This window comes from Passer domesticus, chromosome 11 (assembly GCF_036417665.1).
Source record: "Passer domesticus isolate bPasDom1 chromosome 11, bPasDom1.hap1, whole genome shotgun sequence".
In the NCBI taxonomy this organism is placed as follows: Eukaryota; Metazoa; Chordata; class Aves; order Passeriformes; family Passeridae; genus Passer; species Passer domesticus.
In genome coordinates, this window is record NC_087484.1 from 3,552,554 (window position 1) to 3,568,508 (window position 15,955).

General features: G+C 47.9%; 1 protein-coding gene across 4 annotated transcripts in view; it reads right to left on the bottom strand.

Annotated features, from left to right (window-relative positions):
* The window catches only part of MECOM (MDS1 and EVI1 complex locus), a 309,823-nt gene that overhangs the window by 42,566 nt on the left and 251,302 nt on the right, over positions 1 to 15,955 (bottom strand). For all 4 annotated transcript variants that reach the window (XM_064385195.1, XM_064385193.1, XM_064385194.1 and 1 more), the window contains exon 3: positions 3,488 to 3,622. In XM_064385195.1, coding sequence (XP_064241265.1) covers positions 3,488 to 3,622 — 135 coding nt within the window. The remainder of the gene's footprint in view (positions 1 to 3,487; positions 3,623 to 15,955) is intronic.

Consider the following 15,955-nt stretch of genomic DNA (forward strand, 5'->3'; position numbering starts at 1 on the left):
TTGAAGGTGACCGTGATCTCAGCCTGGAATGTGTGACAGACGCTGCCATGCCACTGCTTGATTTGCAAATGCACTTTCATTAACATACATCTTTAAAAATAATGCTTTTGCTGGGCTGACAGCACTGCCAGAAAGCCTAATAGAGCCAATCATTCTGAAGTCATTAAAAAGTTGAACTAATAGATATTTAATGATAACAGAGAGGAGTCATCCAAGTTAGCAGAAACTGCTCTAGAATCCTAAACTGACTCTGAGCTGAAAAAACACATTCCAGGGCAAGAACAGTGACAAGACTCTCTTCAGCTCTGCACACACTGTAGTCTCTTTAGGGAAAAGAAAAAACTGAGTGCCCAGTTTGTGGAATTTCATTATTGATATATACTGAAAATTACATATGTTCAGGTTAGATTGGGTATGACAGGAGATAATAGTAAGACAGCAAAAAGAAATCCTAGATCGACCTCATTCAAAATTTTTTTTTTAAAAAAGTACAAAAATGCAGCTTTTAAGCCCTACTCCAGCTGCAATCAAATGAAACATGAGTTGCATCCAGCGTGCATGTTTTGACTGCATCCCACCATTATCGAGCTGTTCATCTCCGCAAAGCTCATTTATAGAGTCATAAGAAAGAGCCCAGGCCTTTTGTAAAGTTGATCCTAAGTGATGAAACCTAACCTCAGCCGTGAGTCAGGGGGTGGGGTGGTATGTCTCTGAAAAAACTCTGAGAGAGAAAATGACAAAAAAATGTTTTTCTTTCCCTCTTTTTGTTAAATACAACAGGTAGAACACAGCAGAGCAACCAGATTACACACTGCCCTGGGCTCATCTCAATCCTGCCTCGAGCAGTCTGGGAACCATACCTATCAGTCAAGCTTGAATTTAGTAGTATAAACTTGTGGGCAGCATGAGGCCGGGAGCACTGGCAGGATCTTTTACCTTCTCAGGTACAGCCCAATGTTTGCTTGTGAATTTTACAGATGAGTTGAAGCAATTAGAGGTGAACAATTACTGCTGATCATGTGTCTGCGGCTCGGGAGCGAGCAGGGACTGGGGATGCTCCCTGTGCAGCCAGGGCTGCTGAGCTGCTGTGTGCCCCTGGGGGAGGCAGGAAGAACTGGGGTGTCCCCCCATGCCTGCACCCAGCACTGGCTGTGGCTCCAGCTGGGCTGGGGTCTCCTGTACCAGCTGGGCTGCATCATCTCTGCCCTCCAGCTCCAGCCACAACCACTGACACACATCCTCAGCTTCACCTTCTTTTTATTTCCCCTCTTTATTCCCTGCTTTTTCTTTTTTTCCCCCTGTTATTTTCCAGGAGCTACCGAGGCTGAGTGACCCGAGGCAGCCCCACAGTCTATTTGTGCACACTCAGCCCTGACTTGCATTTGTCGCTCCTTGTACACGCACACGTTTGGCCATGTAACGTCCATTTCCCAGTTTGCCTTCCCATTATATTTTATATTACCTCTGGTGAGCTCGTGCCAGAAGAAAGCAGAAGGAGGAGCTGTTAGAAAGAGTTTCTTGCTTTAAGATTCGAGAGCACATTTTTAGCATTAACTTTTTAGGCTCTGGTCATAAAACGTTAGAGTACGCGGACGATTTTGTGGGTAAATGTGCAGCGTTTCCAGAGAGCCAAATGAACAACAATCTCTTGCTGACAGCACCCAGATCACAACAAGCTACTTGAAAGACAACCAAACCTTAATTTGCAAATCTCAGCAACAAAACACTACAAAAATATGGAATTATGAACAGCACGATACTGTGCAAAATAAATAACAAGTCTCCAGTGAATGAAGGGAATTATTGGCAGCAGTACAGCCACCATTACCAAATGTCAGAAATGTAAACACTTAAAAAAAAAAGAGAAAGTTAAAAGCACCATAACTTTCCTTCCAAAAATGTCAGAGCACGGGTGTGCACTCAGAGGGAGATGCTGATGGTTCAGCCTCGCCTGCCCTTTCAGCTGCAGATCCCCAACACCAACCCAAAGACAGTAAATTGCTTGACCAATGCACGTGATTTCACTTCTGATCTTTCCTACCTACACCAGCTCCTGCTCAATGTAAAATACTTGAATTCGCTGTTTCAATTAATCTACATAGTTTCCTTTTCCTATCGCTGTTCCATAAACGCTCTGCATGGAGAGAATTTATCGTTTTTCAGCACAAAGCATATTTCAGCTTGGAAAACGTAACTTGCTTTTACTAATAACCTTTATGGTTTCTTTAGTTAAACCAGCTGCTGTATAAAAAAGAAATTATCTCTCGGTCCGCTGGCTCGTTCCATGCTACATGTGCTCAGGGCTGAGCTGTAAAAGTTGGAAATGAAAAAGATCTTCTCTCATAGTTCTGAGAAAGTTATTTAACCCAGTTTTAATCAGCTATCTCGCATGAGTGAAATACGTAGCACTGGGCTGGAAATAGCAGGCTCCCTCACATTCATTTCCTATACGTATGGAATTTGATTAGAAAGAATGATTTCTAATTGAAGCTTTGTGTCTGGTTGTGATTCTTCTTTCAATACTGTCAAGGCAATTAAATCAGCTGAAGATAATCTTTAACATCCACCTGATGCAGTTAATTAAGTGGTAAAAATGAAACACTGATTAAATGAGCCGAATTCTATGTTCCAGGTAGCGAAGTTTAAATTGGAAACAAGAATTCACAATTATCTGTTGCTTTGCTGTTTGAGGTATTTTACTTTAAAGAAGCAAAGCTTCCTCAGCCTAACTTTGCCCATTAAAATATTTCATAATGGCCTGTGTTATCCGCAGACAAAAGCAAACCCTGATTTAGGAAACACCTAATAACTCATCAGCATAATTGAAAACAAAATGCTTTGCTGCTTTACTGCATTCTTCCTCTGCCTATCCCAGCCTTTTTTCCAACACACAAGGATAAATCCACTCTTTGTTGGGCTGAAACATTATTTAAGTACAATAAATGAAAAGAAAAAGAAAACCACCGAAGACCCTGATTCAGTATTACGAGTTCCAGCAAAGTGTATGGGAAGGCACAATAATATCCATGCATGTGTGCATTCAAATCCAAAGCCCCACACATGCAAGTACACTGGCAACATTATCACTTTTGTGTCCTCCCCTCTTTCCATTAAATTCATGTTACAGCATCCAACCAACTCAACGATTTAACACAGCAATCCAAGTGGACTGCAACAGGAGCCAGAAAATGCTCCTAATTCAAAATCAGCACATAATGCCTTTGTATCCCTTAGAAAGCAGCCCTGAATTTTATCAGATATAAGACCAAAAAAACTCATATATGAATTGAACAATATGGAAGACTGAAAATTTGTATTTTCTACTGCCCATAATCAAAATTATTCCATTCTGCATTTCCATCTGTACCTTATCTTTTACCACAACAGCAGAGGCCAAAAGCTGCTGTGAAATGCTGTTATTTTTTTTTTTCTATTGACACCTGAAAGTTCCTTTAAAAAGTAAGTCCAGAAAGTGAGCACCACGTACCTGATCACTTATTTGACATGCAACAAGGTTGTGCTGATTGTAGCATCCAGCAAACTTGATATATTTGAGCCAGTTTCCTACATCTGGTTGACTGGCATCTATGCAGAACTTCACATTGCAAAACTCATCCAAGATCTAAAAAGAAGAATATGAAAGGGTAAATCTTTCTGTCGCTGGCTGAGTATTCTAATCAAAAGATAAATCATAGATTTCCAGATAAACAAACATAATAATAATAATAATAATAATAATAATAATAATAATAATAATAATAATAATAATGTTTATTCAGAAATATGTTTCCCTGCTAAGATTTTAACTGTCAGAATAAATGCATAATAATAAAAAGACAACAAATGTTCTGAAAAATGTCTTGATATATATTTACAAGTAATCGAAATGTTGTCTAATTATTGCAATGAAACACTATGTTAATTTAAGAGGCACCTGATTTTCTATGCATTCATCAATGACCGTGTCTGAAATTATTATTTTAATTAAATAAGAATCTGACAAGAATATAACAAAAATTATTAAAATAGATGGTGTTGGCTTCATTTAAGGTTTCTGTTTTGTTTCAGGATTTACATTGATTGCAGCACTCATTTAGAATTTTTCTATTTGTTGCTCGGAACCAAACTTTATCTGGCAAGCAGAGTTATTTATCTTGTTTTAACATTACACTTCCCAAACAGTCCTGTGCAACACTTAAATCCCTCCCCTTAATCGAAGCGAATAACAGAACTCCTTATGTCAAAATAAAGAGAATAAATGAAAAACAATGTAAACACTCATGCAAACCATGGCAGTATTCAATACACACCAATAAATGGTTCCAATTATGCAGACAATAAACAAATATAATGAGACTGCTCGTGGACAAGCTAAAGACGATGTTCTCTTCTAATATTATGACAAATCACTAATCATTACAGCGGACTGAATATCATTATTCGCGAGCTTCACCACCGGCCTATCCCAAACTTCCCACGGCTTCCCGGGGAGCTGACCGCTAAACTGTAACAAGCTCGCCTCGGCAGCGGCAGCACCCACCCCACTTCAACAGCAAAATAAAGGAAACAACCTTAAACTCCCCAAACGAAAGCGAAGGGCGCGGGCGGCTGCGCCCGCCGGGGAGCGCGGGGAGCCGCGTCCGCAGCCGGCGCTGCCGCTGCCCGGCCACGGGAGCCCTCGGAAGTCGCTGCCGGGACCCCGGCGGTGCCCGGCCGAGCCCCCGGGACGCGCTGTCCCCGCGGGACCTGCCCCGCGCCCCCGGGGCCGCCACCGGGCCCGGCCGGTGCGCGCAGCCCGCGGGGCAGCCCAGCACCGCCCCGCCGAGCCGGGCTCTGCCCTCACCTCCGGAGGGAAGGTGGAAAAGCTCGCCCCGCAGCCCGAACCCCGCAGCCGGGCCATCTCGGTCCGCACGGGCGCGCACGCCGCCCCGCCGCCCGCACCGCCGGCTGCCCTCGGGAACGGGACCTTTAATTTTCCCTTTCGGAGAAACCCCCAAGGAAGGAAGGGGGGCTCGCCCCACGCTCCCCAGCGCCTGGGGTCTGCCCCGGGGTCGGCGGCACCGACGGGGCAAGGCGGCCCCGTCCCGCGGGGCCGTGGCAGCGCCGCCGCCGCGCTCGCCGCTCTTACCTTGTGTCGCCGGGAGCCCGCGGGGGCAGAGAGCGGGGAGAGGGACAAATATCCTTCAGGCGGCTGGAAGCAACATCTCGGCGCTAAAGGCGGGCGGAGGCCGCGGCCGTCGGGGTGCGGGGAGCGGCGGGCGCGGCGCGGGGCGCTCCAGCGTGTGCGGGGGGCGGCGGGGCCCGGGCGGGGGCTGCTGGCCCCGGAGGGCTCAGCGGCGGCGGGGCTCGGCGGGCTCCTGCCGGCTCGCCATCACCGTCCCCTTTCGGCCCCTCCTGGTCTTATCGGCTGGCTTTGGGGCGGCGTGTGCGAAAAAAGTTATCGGGGAAGGGGGAGGAAAGGGAAAAAAAAAAAAAAAAAAGAAAAAAACACCCCAAACCCACACAAGCCTCTTCAGGGAAAGGAAGGGGGGGAAAAGAAAAAAAAATAAAAAAAAAGGAAAAAGAAAAACAACAACAAACCCCACGGCGCACCGCTCAACAAAACAAACTTCTTTCACTTCTCCGCCGGGGATGGGAGAAAAGTGAGTGCGCGTGGGAGGGCGGACGGGCGGCTCTCCCCCTCCCCACGCCCGCAGCCTGCCCGCGGCGCTGCTTCCCCGCCGCACCCCCGGGCAGCGCCCGGCCCGGCCCGGCCCGGCGCGGCCCTCTCCGCCCCCCCTCCCCGCCCACCCCGTCGGGCCGTGCCCTCCCGCCGCTCCCCTTTCGGGCACTGTCTCTTTAAAGCGGGGCAGCCCCGGCCGCTCGCTCCGGCCGCCTTTCCCCCCCACCCCGTCCTCCTCCCCGGCCCCCCCGTCCGGGGCGGCGGCGGCGCTCCCGGCGCGCTTAAAGCGACAGCGGCCCCGCGGCCGGGGGTCACCGCCAGGTCGCGGAGGAGCGGCCCCGCCGCGGGGGCTCACCGGCAGCCCGCGGGGGCAGCCCCCGCCGGCCCCCTCCGGACGCATCCCCCGCCCGGGGCCGGCGGTGCGCGGAGCCGCGGGGCTCTCGCCGCTCGCCTCTATTTATTCGCCGCCGCCGCTCGCCCCGGTGCCCGCAGCCCGGAGCGGCCGCCCCGCAGCGGGGGCTGCGGCGAGCGGGAGCCGCGCCGCGCTCGCCCCGACGGCTGCTGTACCGGCGCGTTACCCGAACTGTTCCCGTCATCGCGTCACTCTGGTTATTAATAACGATATTTAATGAAATGCAACTTTTTTTCTTTTCTTTTCTTTTTTTTTTCTTTTTTTTTACTCCCCCCGGCCAATTTCGCGACGACCCCGTTTGGTGCCGCGGAACCGCCGCCCCGCTTGCCGCCGCTCCCTATACGATTTTTAAATATTTTTTTTTCTGCCTTTATTTCTTTGGTAACGAATGCCGTGAATGGAGCGGCGGGAGGCCGGGCTCTACCTGCCGGCGGGGGCAGCTCCCCCGGCTCGGGGCTCTCCCGGCTGAAATGGACCCGAAATCCACCCGTGCCGCAAACGTCCGCCAAGTTTGGAACAGCCCGGGCTCACTACGGAGAGATCCTCGTATATGTGCTTTGGGAAGAGGGCAGGGGAAAAAGAAAAACTAAGAGGGCTGAGCTGTATCTTTTATTGCACCATACAGAAGTGCCACCCACTTTTTTTTTTTTTTCTTTAAGTGCAGATTTATTTTTCAAACTAAAAGTGAATTTTTCTTCCCTGGGGAGCCAAGAAGGGCCGGAGAAGGAGAGCGGGGGGAGGTCGAGAAGCCGAGTGACAGGAGATGCTGATGGATTCGTCTCAGCGGCCCGTTATCTGTGACATTGACCTGTTAGCTCAGATAATGGCTATTGTCCGAGGGGAGAGAGACGGAGGAAAAAATAAAATAAAATAAAAAAAAACCCAAAACCCTCACGCAGTGGTGGTAGGTAGGACAGGGGGGGAAAAAATTCCTTTGTCAATAACCTCAAAAAACCCGGTGGGAGATTCCCAGAGTGCCCGGGCCTGGGAACCGGAGCCCGCCCGGTGTGCGGGGCCGTGGGTTCCTGCCCTCCCTCCGCTCCCCATTGTTGGAGGTTTCTTTCCTTCTTATTTTTCCTCCCTCTCTTTCTCTCTTTCTCTTTTTCCTTTTTTTTTTTCTTTTTTTTTTTTTTTTTTTTTTTTTTAATTTAGCCATAAATTGGCCCGGCTCGCGCTATGAGCTGTTCTATTTTCTCCCTGTCAGGATGAGGGATTTGCTTTATGATGCATTGTGTATTAAATACAAGTAATCTGGGAAACTGATTGCTCGAGCCCATCGGCCTGATCAGAGCCCCCGATAGCGAGCCCGAGCCCCCCCGTTCCCTCCCCGTGGACCGCGCCACAAAGGGAGGAAAGGCCGGTGGATAAACAAAAGCGGCTCCGGTACCGGGCCCGGCCCGCTCCGGGGCTCGCCCGCCGCCGCTGGATGGCGCTCGCCGCCGGGACACCGGGAGCGCGGCCGCCGCTCCCCCTTTTTTGGGGGGGAAAACCCGTTTTTAATTCTTTTTTTAAGTTCCCCTTCATGCAGCGCACGCAGCGGTTCGGGTGTAACCCAGCGCGGCCAGAGGAGGAGGAGGAAGAGGGGGAGGAAGGATCATGCCCCCGAGCCGGGGGTAGGAGGTGCGGGGGTCAAGCCTGGCCCCGCCGCCGGTCGAGACCTCCAACATCCCGGTCCGGGGATGTGGATACACACGTCAACACGCGGCGAGGTATTTCTTCTTTCAAGCGAAAATCTTTTAAACGTCTCTTGCCGCCTTTCCCCCTCTCCCCTCAGACGGTTCGGTGGGCGCTTCAAGAGGCCCAAATATTTCCACAGGGTCCCGTTGGCAATTGTTTATTTAAAACAAGTCGCTCTATTAGTGGAGCAGTCAGGAGTTAGTACTCCAGTCTGCTAGTAATTCCCACCAGGCTGTAAACTGATGCCTCTTTTAAGCCTTTAACTTCATGGTCGTCCCAGAAGTAAAAGTTCTTCTAATGGAGACCCTATGGGCATCGTGCATTCCAGCACATCATTAAAGCAAAGCAAAGCAGCTCGGCCACAGCCAGATGAAATAACGGCACTGTCCACGTTTAATGGGCTTCCTGGGGCCAAACGCTGCCGAGGACAATGGGGGAAAATCAGACAAGTCACTGGTGATTTTTTGAATACCGTAAATGTTCATATTATGCTTAATATTATCCTTTCATTTGTAGAGAAGCTGCTTCACGACCGCCTTTTCGAGAGGGGTTTAATGTTATATATCTCAAGGTGACTAAACACAACACTGAGCATCCTGGCTAACACTGTGATGAGTGTTTGAAACACTGGGGGATTGCACTAACGTGGAGAGAGAAAGGAAGAGCAAAACGAAACAAACACGCAGAAAAAAACTGCTTCCTAACATATCCAAATGCTCCAGGACAGACCTGGGAAACAACAACAAGACCGAAAGGCAACACAGTTTCTGCATGTCAATTCCTCCCACCCAGTGTTGTGGGTATCAACTTGAAAAACAAAAATAAAAACAGGTGAAAATACAAGTGTTGCTGCTGATTTCAGGGGGAAGAGTCAGGTAATTTCCAGCACTTGATGAAGGAGTGGGGTGGGCATTGCAGTGCCCCCCACGTTGGTGCCCTGTCCCTGCTGCCCCTCCTGCCCTCACACTCTGCCTGGCTCATCCCTCCCAGCCAAAAGGCAGTTTCCAAGTGAGGGAGAGGAGGAGAAAATTAAAGGTAAAAAAAATGTAAATAAGAAATTTCCCTTGGTCTGGAAATGGGCCCAACTGAAAGCATGTTAATCTCCACCTCAGTAATTTGGTTCTCCTGGAGAAGACAGAAGCCCTGCTGCTGTGCCCTGCACTTCATAAATCACGTCTTTATGTGGACAAGGTCAGGGCACCTAACAGCTCAGACATGGGCCTTTGCAGTGGCTCGGAGGGCTCCGGCATGTTTATTCTCTCGCACAGATCTCTGAGGAGCAGTCCAGCACACTTCTAATTACTTTTGATTATTTTCATTTGCTCGGGTCAGACTGGCTTTGCCGGCACTGCTGGAGGGTGGGTTTCCTCCCCCCAGCCCGGCTGTGGGATGCAGAGGGATCAGTGCTGTGCCCTGCACCCCCTTCCCCAGGGCAGCGCAGGGCTCCAGGGACCCCTGGGGCTCACCCCGCCAGTGGAGGGGGTCCTGTTTTGGCAGCAAAGCCTGGAACCTCCAGCTGAGCCAGGGACCCCCACAGCTGCCCTCCTCACCCTCTCATAGCCAGGCAGAGCAGGACATTTACCAGTGTGAAATGAGGGGCGTGCAGAAAAACACACATTTCACCCCTACCCCCCCCAAAAGTACCTACTGCCTTCGGGGAAAAAAAATAAACGACCCTGTATCCTTGCAAAAAAGTTACAGCGGTGCATGTGCAGGCAATAAAAAAGTTGAAGGACCTCTGCTATGCCTGTGGGGACAGAGCTGTGCTCGGGGAGCTGCAGAGCACAGCCTGCACAGAGGCAGAGTGTGAGTTGGTCTGTTCTCCTCTGAGTGCTGAGCAGTCACAGCACAATTCATTGGGAATGCTCGGTGCCCACACAGGGGGATGCACCACAGGGACACAGGAGTGTCCCTGGTGGTGCTGGAGTCCTGGTGTGGGTGAAGCCATCCCCGTGCTCCCACAAGTGCTGCTGCACCCCCTGTTATGGTCTGTGACAGCACACGGCTGGCAGAAGCCAGCTACCCAAGTACTGAACAGAAAGGCTCCACTTCTTCTCTCCCATTAAAATGTGGGGTCTAAAACAGCATGTTCCTTCATATCCCAATTGAGCTTGACAGCCCAGCCCTGTATTCTCATCCTGGTGTGAGTGAGCAGACCTCGTGTCCTGTGTGCCAGGGTCTCCAGCACATTCCAGAGGTGAGGGTGGGTGTTGGTGCCATCACACTGGTGGTACCCACACTCCTCAAGCAGGGGCTGCCTGATGGGAAGGAATTTTCTGGGACAGGGTTTTGAGCCTGAAACCTTTTGGATATTGGGTGTTACTGCAAACCAGGAGAAGGGATATCCCAGCAGGTTTACCTACTTCATCAATCAGGAAGATGTAAAAAGGTGTCAGTGGCTGGTATCTGGCTGCCTGGGTGATTTTACTCCTGTCTTGGGGAGGAAATCCTGCAGACACCCTTCCTTGTGGCAGGACATGAGGTTTGCCTTACTGCAAACAAACCACAGCCCTCACAGCACACCCCAAATTTGACGCTGGGGGAGGCAGTGCTGCTGGTCCACACCCCTGCTGTGAGCACACTCCTTGCAATGCTTTCCTCCTCCAAACCTTTCCCCAGCTCTGCCTGCCAAGGCACGTGCTGTGGCGCTGAGGACTGTTGCTGTTTTCCTTTGCAGCGCTCATTGCTTCCATTACAGAAGGGTCTGGAAGCCCTCAAATCCAGCCATTTTCACACTCGAGGTTACTTCCCCCACAGGGTGAGGCAGCCCCTGCTGGATGAGTCTGGCACGAGTTTGGCTGTGGTAAAAGTCTGGGGAGAAACGCACATCAGCCAGCTTGTCTTAGCACCTACGAGAGCCAGGGCAAGGCAAGGCTGACTGATGTGGCTGTTGGCCTGCTGTCCACTCAGAAGCTGTGTTTTCCTGTGCTTCACCTTTCTCATGTTTTGAAAGGAAGTCAGAATCCTGGAGAATCTGGGAAATTCCATTGGCAATGCCCTTGTTCTGCATTTCCCCGTGTGTGCTGGGCAGTCTGGAAGGCTCTTTTCTTTCTTAACCACCCAGAGAGTAAAAGATCATGAGCATAGCCCTCCAAATCCTACCAACATGACCAAAAAAGTGCCTGCTTGTTTTTTTTTAAATCACTCTCTCATTCATCCTTGTTGAAATACAACTGAATAAATCCCTCAGGTTTGCACCCACTCCTGCTTCCCATGATATGCTCATCTGGAGATGGAGCAGTGAAAGCCAACAGAGGGTCCACGTGGGGTGGCCAGAACTCCCACCCAATGTAGCTGCTGCTTCTCTGCCTGAAAACACAACTTCTAGAAGAAGCTGCCCTAAAAATGGAAGATCCCTAAGAAATACTCCCTGGGAAGGCATCATATCCAGGAGGGAGGAAGGATTTTGACTTGTATGTGCATAATTCAACAAGGTTCAATTAACCCTTAATTTCTTCAATTTTTTTAATTTTCAAGCCTTCTCCATTGACAAATAATTTGACAAATAATTTAAAGCCTCCTTTGAAAGACTCCTTCCAGTCCCAGAGCCCTCATGGCACAGGAAGAGCCACAGAAGGATGTTGTGTGGGAGCAAGTCCTGGGGAAGCATTGGGGGTTTTATGATCTGAAAGCAAAATTTGCAAGCCAAAAGAATGAAGAAGAAAATATGGAAACAAGGAAAATGCCAGGCCAAAGGAGACTGAAGGGGTTAAACAACAGAACTTTACACAATAAGAATTAATGTGATGCATAACAGGTAATTCTATTTTAATAATCAATTTTAGGAGTGACTGGCTATTTTCAAAGCATTCCTGTTGTAGCCAAAGTTTTAACTAGGCGTGCGAGAGCGGGCATAAACACCTGTGGACTTTATAAGAGTAAGAAGCAATTTATCACCCAATAAAAAGTCAAACACTCATGTTAAAATTTTCAGGTTTGCATTTGCTGTTTTAAGTGTCACATGTGTGGACTGTTCTGGGGGAGGTTCAGAAGAAGTGGAAGCACATCCTACACACAGGAACACACGTGCACACAGCCAGCACAACGAGCTCTACAGCAGGGAAGAAAACCTGCCTGAAAGCACCAATGTTACAGTTTCATCCCTCCCACGTTTTGTGTTAAACCCATTGTGATCATCGACCGGAGTTGTCTAAAACCTGGACTAAATGGGCATTAAGTCAGTTGCTATATGAAATTACTGCCATTCGATTTTCAGATAAACCACAAAACTTGATGAACTAACATTGTTCCAGCTGAATTAACTCATCATCCCCGGGAAGAGAAGGCTGTGGAGGAAAGGGAGGGCTCTAATAGCAATGATTAATCCTCCTCCTATTGCAAGGCACTCGCCTGCAAGTAGAGAGATGCCCTACTAAAGGCAGGCTGGGGATCCACCGTGCCTCCAAAACATCTGCCTTGCCAAACCCTGATGGTAGGGTTAAACATTATTTACCTGTGGGTAGGAGAGGGAGAATATTTTGTTATGGGCTTGTGATGAAACTATAAATACACTAAAATCCCCGTCAACGTTTCAAGTCATGCTTGGCAGACAAATCCAGGGACTGAAATTCAGGAATGTTAATTTATTCAGCTGGTGGAGGAACATGCAAAGCTGATCCTTATCCCGTACTCAGGCGATCTCCCTGGGATTAAGCCATAAAGTGTTGGGGCAGTGGTGCCCTGTGAGTGGCTCGGGCTGCCCAGCCCAGGCAAGCAGAGCCCCTCGTGTCCCCCAGCCTGGCTGTGCTCAGGGTCCTGAGCAGTAAATGCTTAACTGGCCCCGTGCGTGCACAGCAGCCCACCTGGGCGTGCAGGAGAAGTGTGCTCCACATAAATTAGTCACACATGGGCAAAGGTGCCTGATGCGTTTGGAAAAATCTTACCCTGAGAGCTACCTGGTTTGCTCTGAAAAGATTTTGCTCATCGGGAAAATTCGGGGCAGGGAGCGGGGAGAATGTATTTGATGCAGGTGTCCAAATAAACCTGTCCTATAACCCATGGATCACAATGGGTTATTAATGAAATAGCTGTGAACATCAGCGTATCCTTGTGGCAGATTTCTTTCATAAATGAGTTGAACATTTTCCAATTTCAGGAAAGTGCTGCTACCTATAAACTTGGAGATTAAGGGCTTTTTCCCCTAAGACTCAGATCCCTCGGGGCACTTGTGTTCTGGCATGCATCCCTTATTTGCTGAAGAAATTTCAAACTTGGTAATTTAGCACCATACTGATAAAACAAAGGGGGGAAGGAAAAAGAAAACCCAGCAGTTGGGCATGCATGTGAAGGAGGAAAGAGGTGAGTGGTACAGCTTCAGGCTTTTTTTTTTTCTGACTTTTTTTTTTATCCACAAGCCATTCTGCAGATTTTTTTGTGAGATTCATAGAGAAAACATTCCCAAGATACAACACATAAGATGCATATCAATCCACAAGCTGAGTTTTGCTGATGCAAAATGACCTGCAGAATTTGAAGGAGGATGGAAGCTGTTTTATAACCATTTTTCCATATAATTTATTTAAGCCTAAGATGTTGGGCTGAATTTGCCACTAGTAGAATTACGAGTATTAGTTTTATTAGCATTACAGCAGCACCTAGAGGTCCCAGTGAAAATGAGGACTCTTTGTGGGTAAAAAACTAATAAACATGAGACTCTGTCCTGAAATCTTACAGTTGGCATGGATGGGATAAAAAGTGTCCAGATGGGAAGATTACCATTTTATTTTTACAGATGGAATACAGAGTTTTGTTCATGGAGAAAATCAGTGGCAGATTCTCATGCAATATTTTCGCATAATTTTCATTCATTGATAAGTTGTTTTTTATTCCTTTTCTTTGAGTGCAAAGAACAGAAACTACTCTCTGCCTGCTGGTGCTTACAGCTTCTCATGGATAAATAGTGGGAGTCTTGGTCACTGCCAGTTAAAACAGTCTGCATGCTTTAATATGGCTCATCTGTAGCAGAAATTCTACTTTATCTCTCCTTTTTTAGCTAGGAAAATATTTTAGCCTTGGAAATGAGCAGTTGATACTTTGGAACAGATCTTTAAATGTAAGCACATTGTGCTGATTGGTGCCATAAATGAAAGCTCCTCCTATAGAAGCAGTTTTGGGGAGGATACGTCAAACTCTGCCTTTGACTTTTGTGGCAGAAATGTGAAACGGAGTTCATGATGTCAGGTCTTGTTGCTAGGAGTCCCCCAGCAATCATGCAAGTGCTGTGCACAAGATGGATCACGATCCCCACCAGGGAGAGGGGGAGAAGCTGCCCCAACCACTCCACTGTGAGCTCCTAAACCTCACTAAGTGGCTGCAAAAAGCAGCAGGGAATGGGCCTGTGCTCAGTTACAGTTTTTTGGGCCCATAGAAGCAAAATGAGGCAATGTGCTAAGAACAGATGTCTTTCTACCAGGAAGGATTTCAGAGGCTGCATGATCTGTCCTGCTGAGAATCCAGCATAATATATACAGCACTAAAGATCATTCCTTTCCTTGTGCTTCCCTGTGCTGGAATGCTCACATGGGACAATCCAGGAGATCCACTGGGTAAAGGAGCTGTTGTAGGATGTTTTGGCTGAGGAAGGTGCTCATCTCTGTGGGCTTTTCAAGGAGTCATGGTGAGATCAGGGCTGTCACACATTCCCCAGGGAAACACCAGCACCTCCAATTCCTGAACACAGCACTGACCTGAGAGCATTGGGGCTGAACTGGTGGCCAGAAGTGTTGATCAAGGTCAGACAGAGTCCCATTTCCACACAAGATTCCTGTCAGTCCTGGGGTCAGACAGGGCACTCAGACCAGTCCTAGGCTGTCCCAGGGCTGTGGATGGAGGAGCTGCTCCAGCTCCAGACAAAAGTCAGTCCTAGATCCTCCCACAGCCTTCAGCTCCAGGACCTGAGGGCTGGAGCACAGTGTTTTAGTGCTATATTTGTGAGCCCTCCAGAAACAAATGGGAGCTAGAAGCTGTCCTGCCAGGCACTGTGAACAGAAGCTCAAGCCAGTTGTGTGTTGCACGAAGGATGTCTGTCAGCTTGGGTGATAAAGCAAGAGTATCTGTCACGATATGAATGACCACAATTTTCCCTGGAGCTTGTGGTGCATTTAACAGGGCTATAAAAGATGCAAGTGGGAGCTATGAGGGCTCATTAGCACTTCAGAATTACTTAATTATTTCATTCTCTAAATTAATCCACAAATTTTGTCTCAAATTGAAAACAGTAGGTTTAGACCAAGGTTGCTGTGGACCAAGAAATACTTTTATGAAAAGAAGGAACTGAATTGGTTTGAATGATTTATAAAATGTGAGGGTTTCATTCCAAAATATCATTTATGTGCCCAGAAATCTATGCAGCAAATCTAATCCAGCAAAGGAAAATGAACATTCTCAATCCATGAATAAAGATGGGAAGTAATTCTGCAGCAGATTCAACCTGTGCCTGCCTATGTATGACAAGTAACTGATCTGAAGCCTATTTACACATCTGTTAGGTTTGTATTTACCCTGAGTTTAGGAGACAAAATTTGGGAAAAAAGAACATGACAGTAGCCTTGAAGAAAGCAATAATAATGACAGCTACTCCCTACACTGACAGCTACTCCCTACATCCTTCCTTCCTTTATGCATCCACTGATGGGAGAGAAGGAAGAAGGTAAATTCCAGAGGCAAAGACTGACCAAAACCCCCAAAACTCCAGTAAATCTTTTTGCTTTTGAAAGAGTGCGCCTCCACTAGTTTAAGGGGTTCAAAAAGAATAACAGAAATGGGGTTTATATGAACAGGGTATAGCAAAGACCTTGTTGATCTGATTTTCAACAAGCCACACAAAGTGTGGTGACCACGCGTGGTGCTGTTCCAGGTGATTCATTGCAACTCCAGTCAGTAGCCAAGTGTCCAGCAGACACATCTGAAGTGCAGTGACCTTGGCTTGCATGAGTGAGGCCAGTAGTAAAAGCAAATGGAAGCTAAAATGAAAGATGTATATTTTTAGAAGAATTTGTAGTGTTTGGACTCCAGCTTTAGATGGCTCAAGAGTATTTTGTAAGCCAAAAATCTGTTCTTCGCTTCTGGTTTGTTGATTAAATAGACTTGTTACCAAGAACTTCAAGCAGAAAAAAAATTTAAAGAGACTTCAGCTACGATATTGTCAGCTTTAGCTGCAGCACTGAACAACTAAAACATAACAGCTCTTCAGATCACAAGTTATT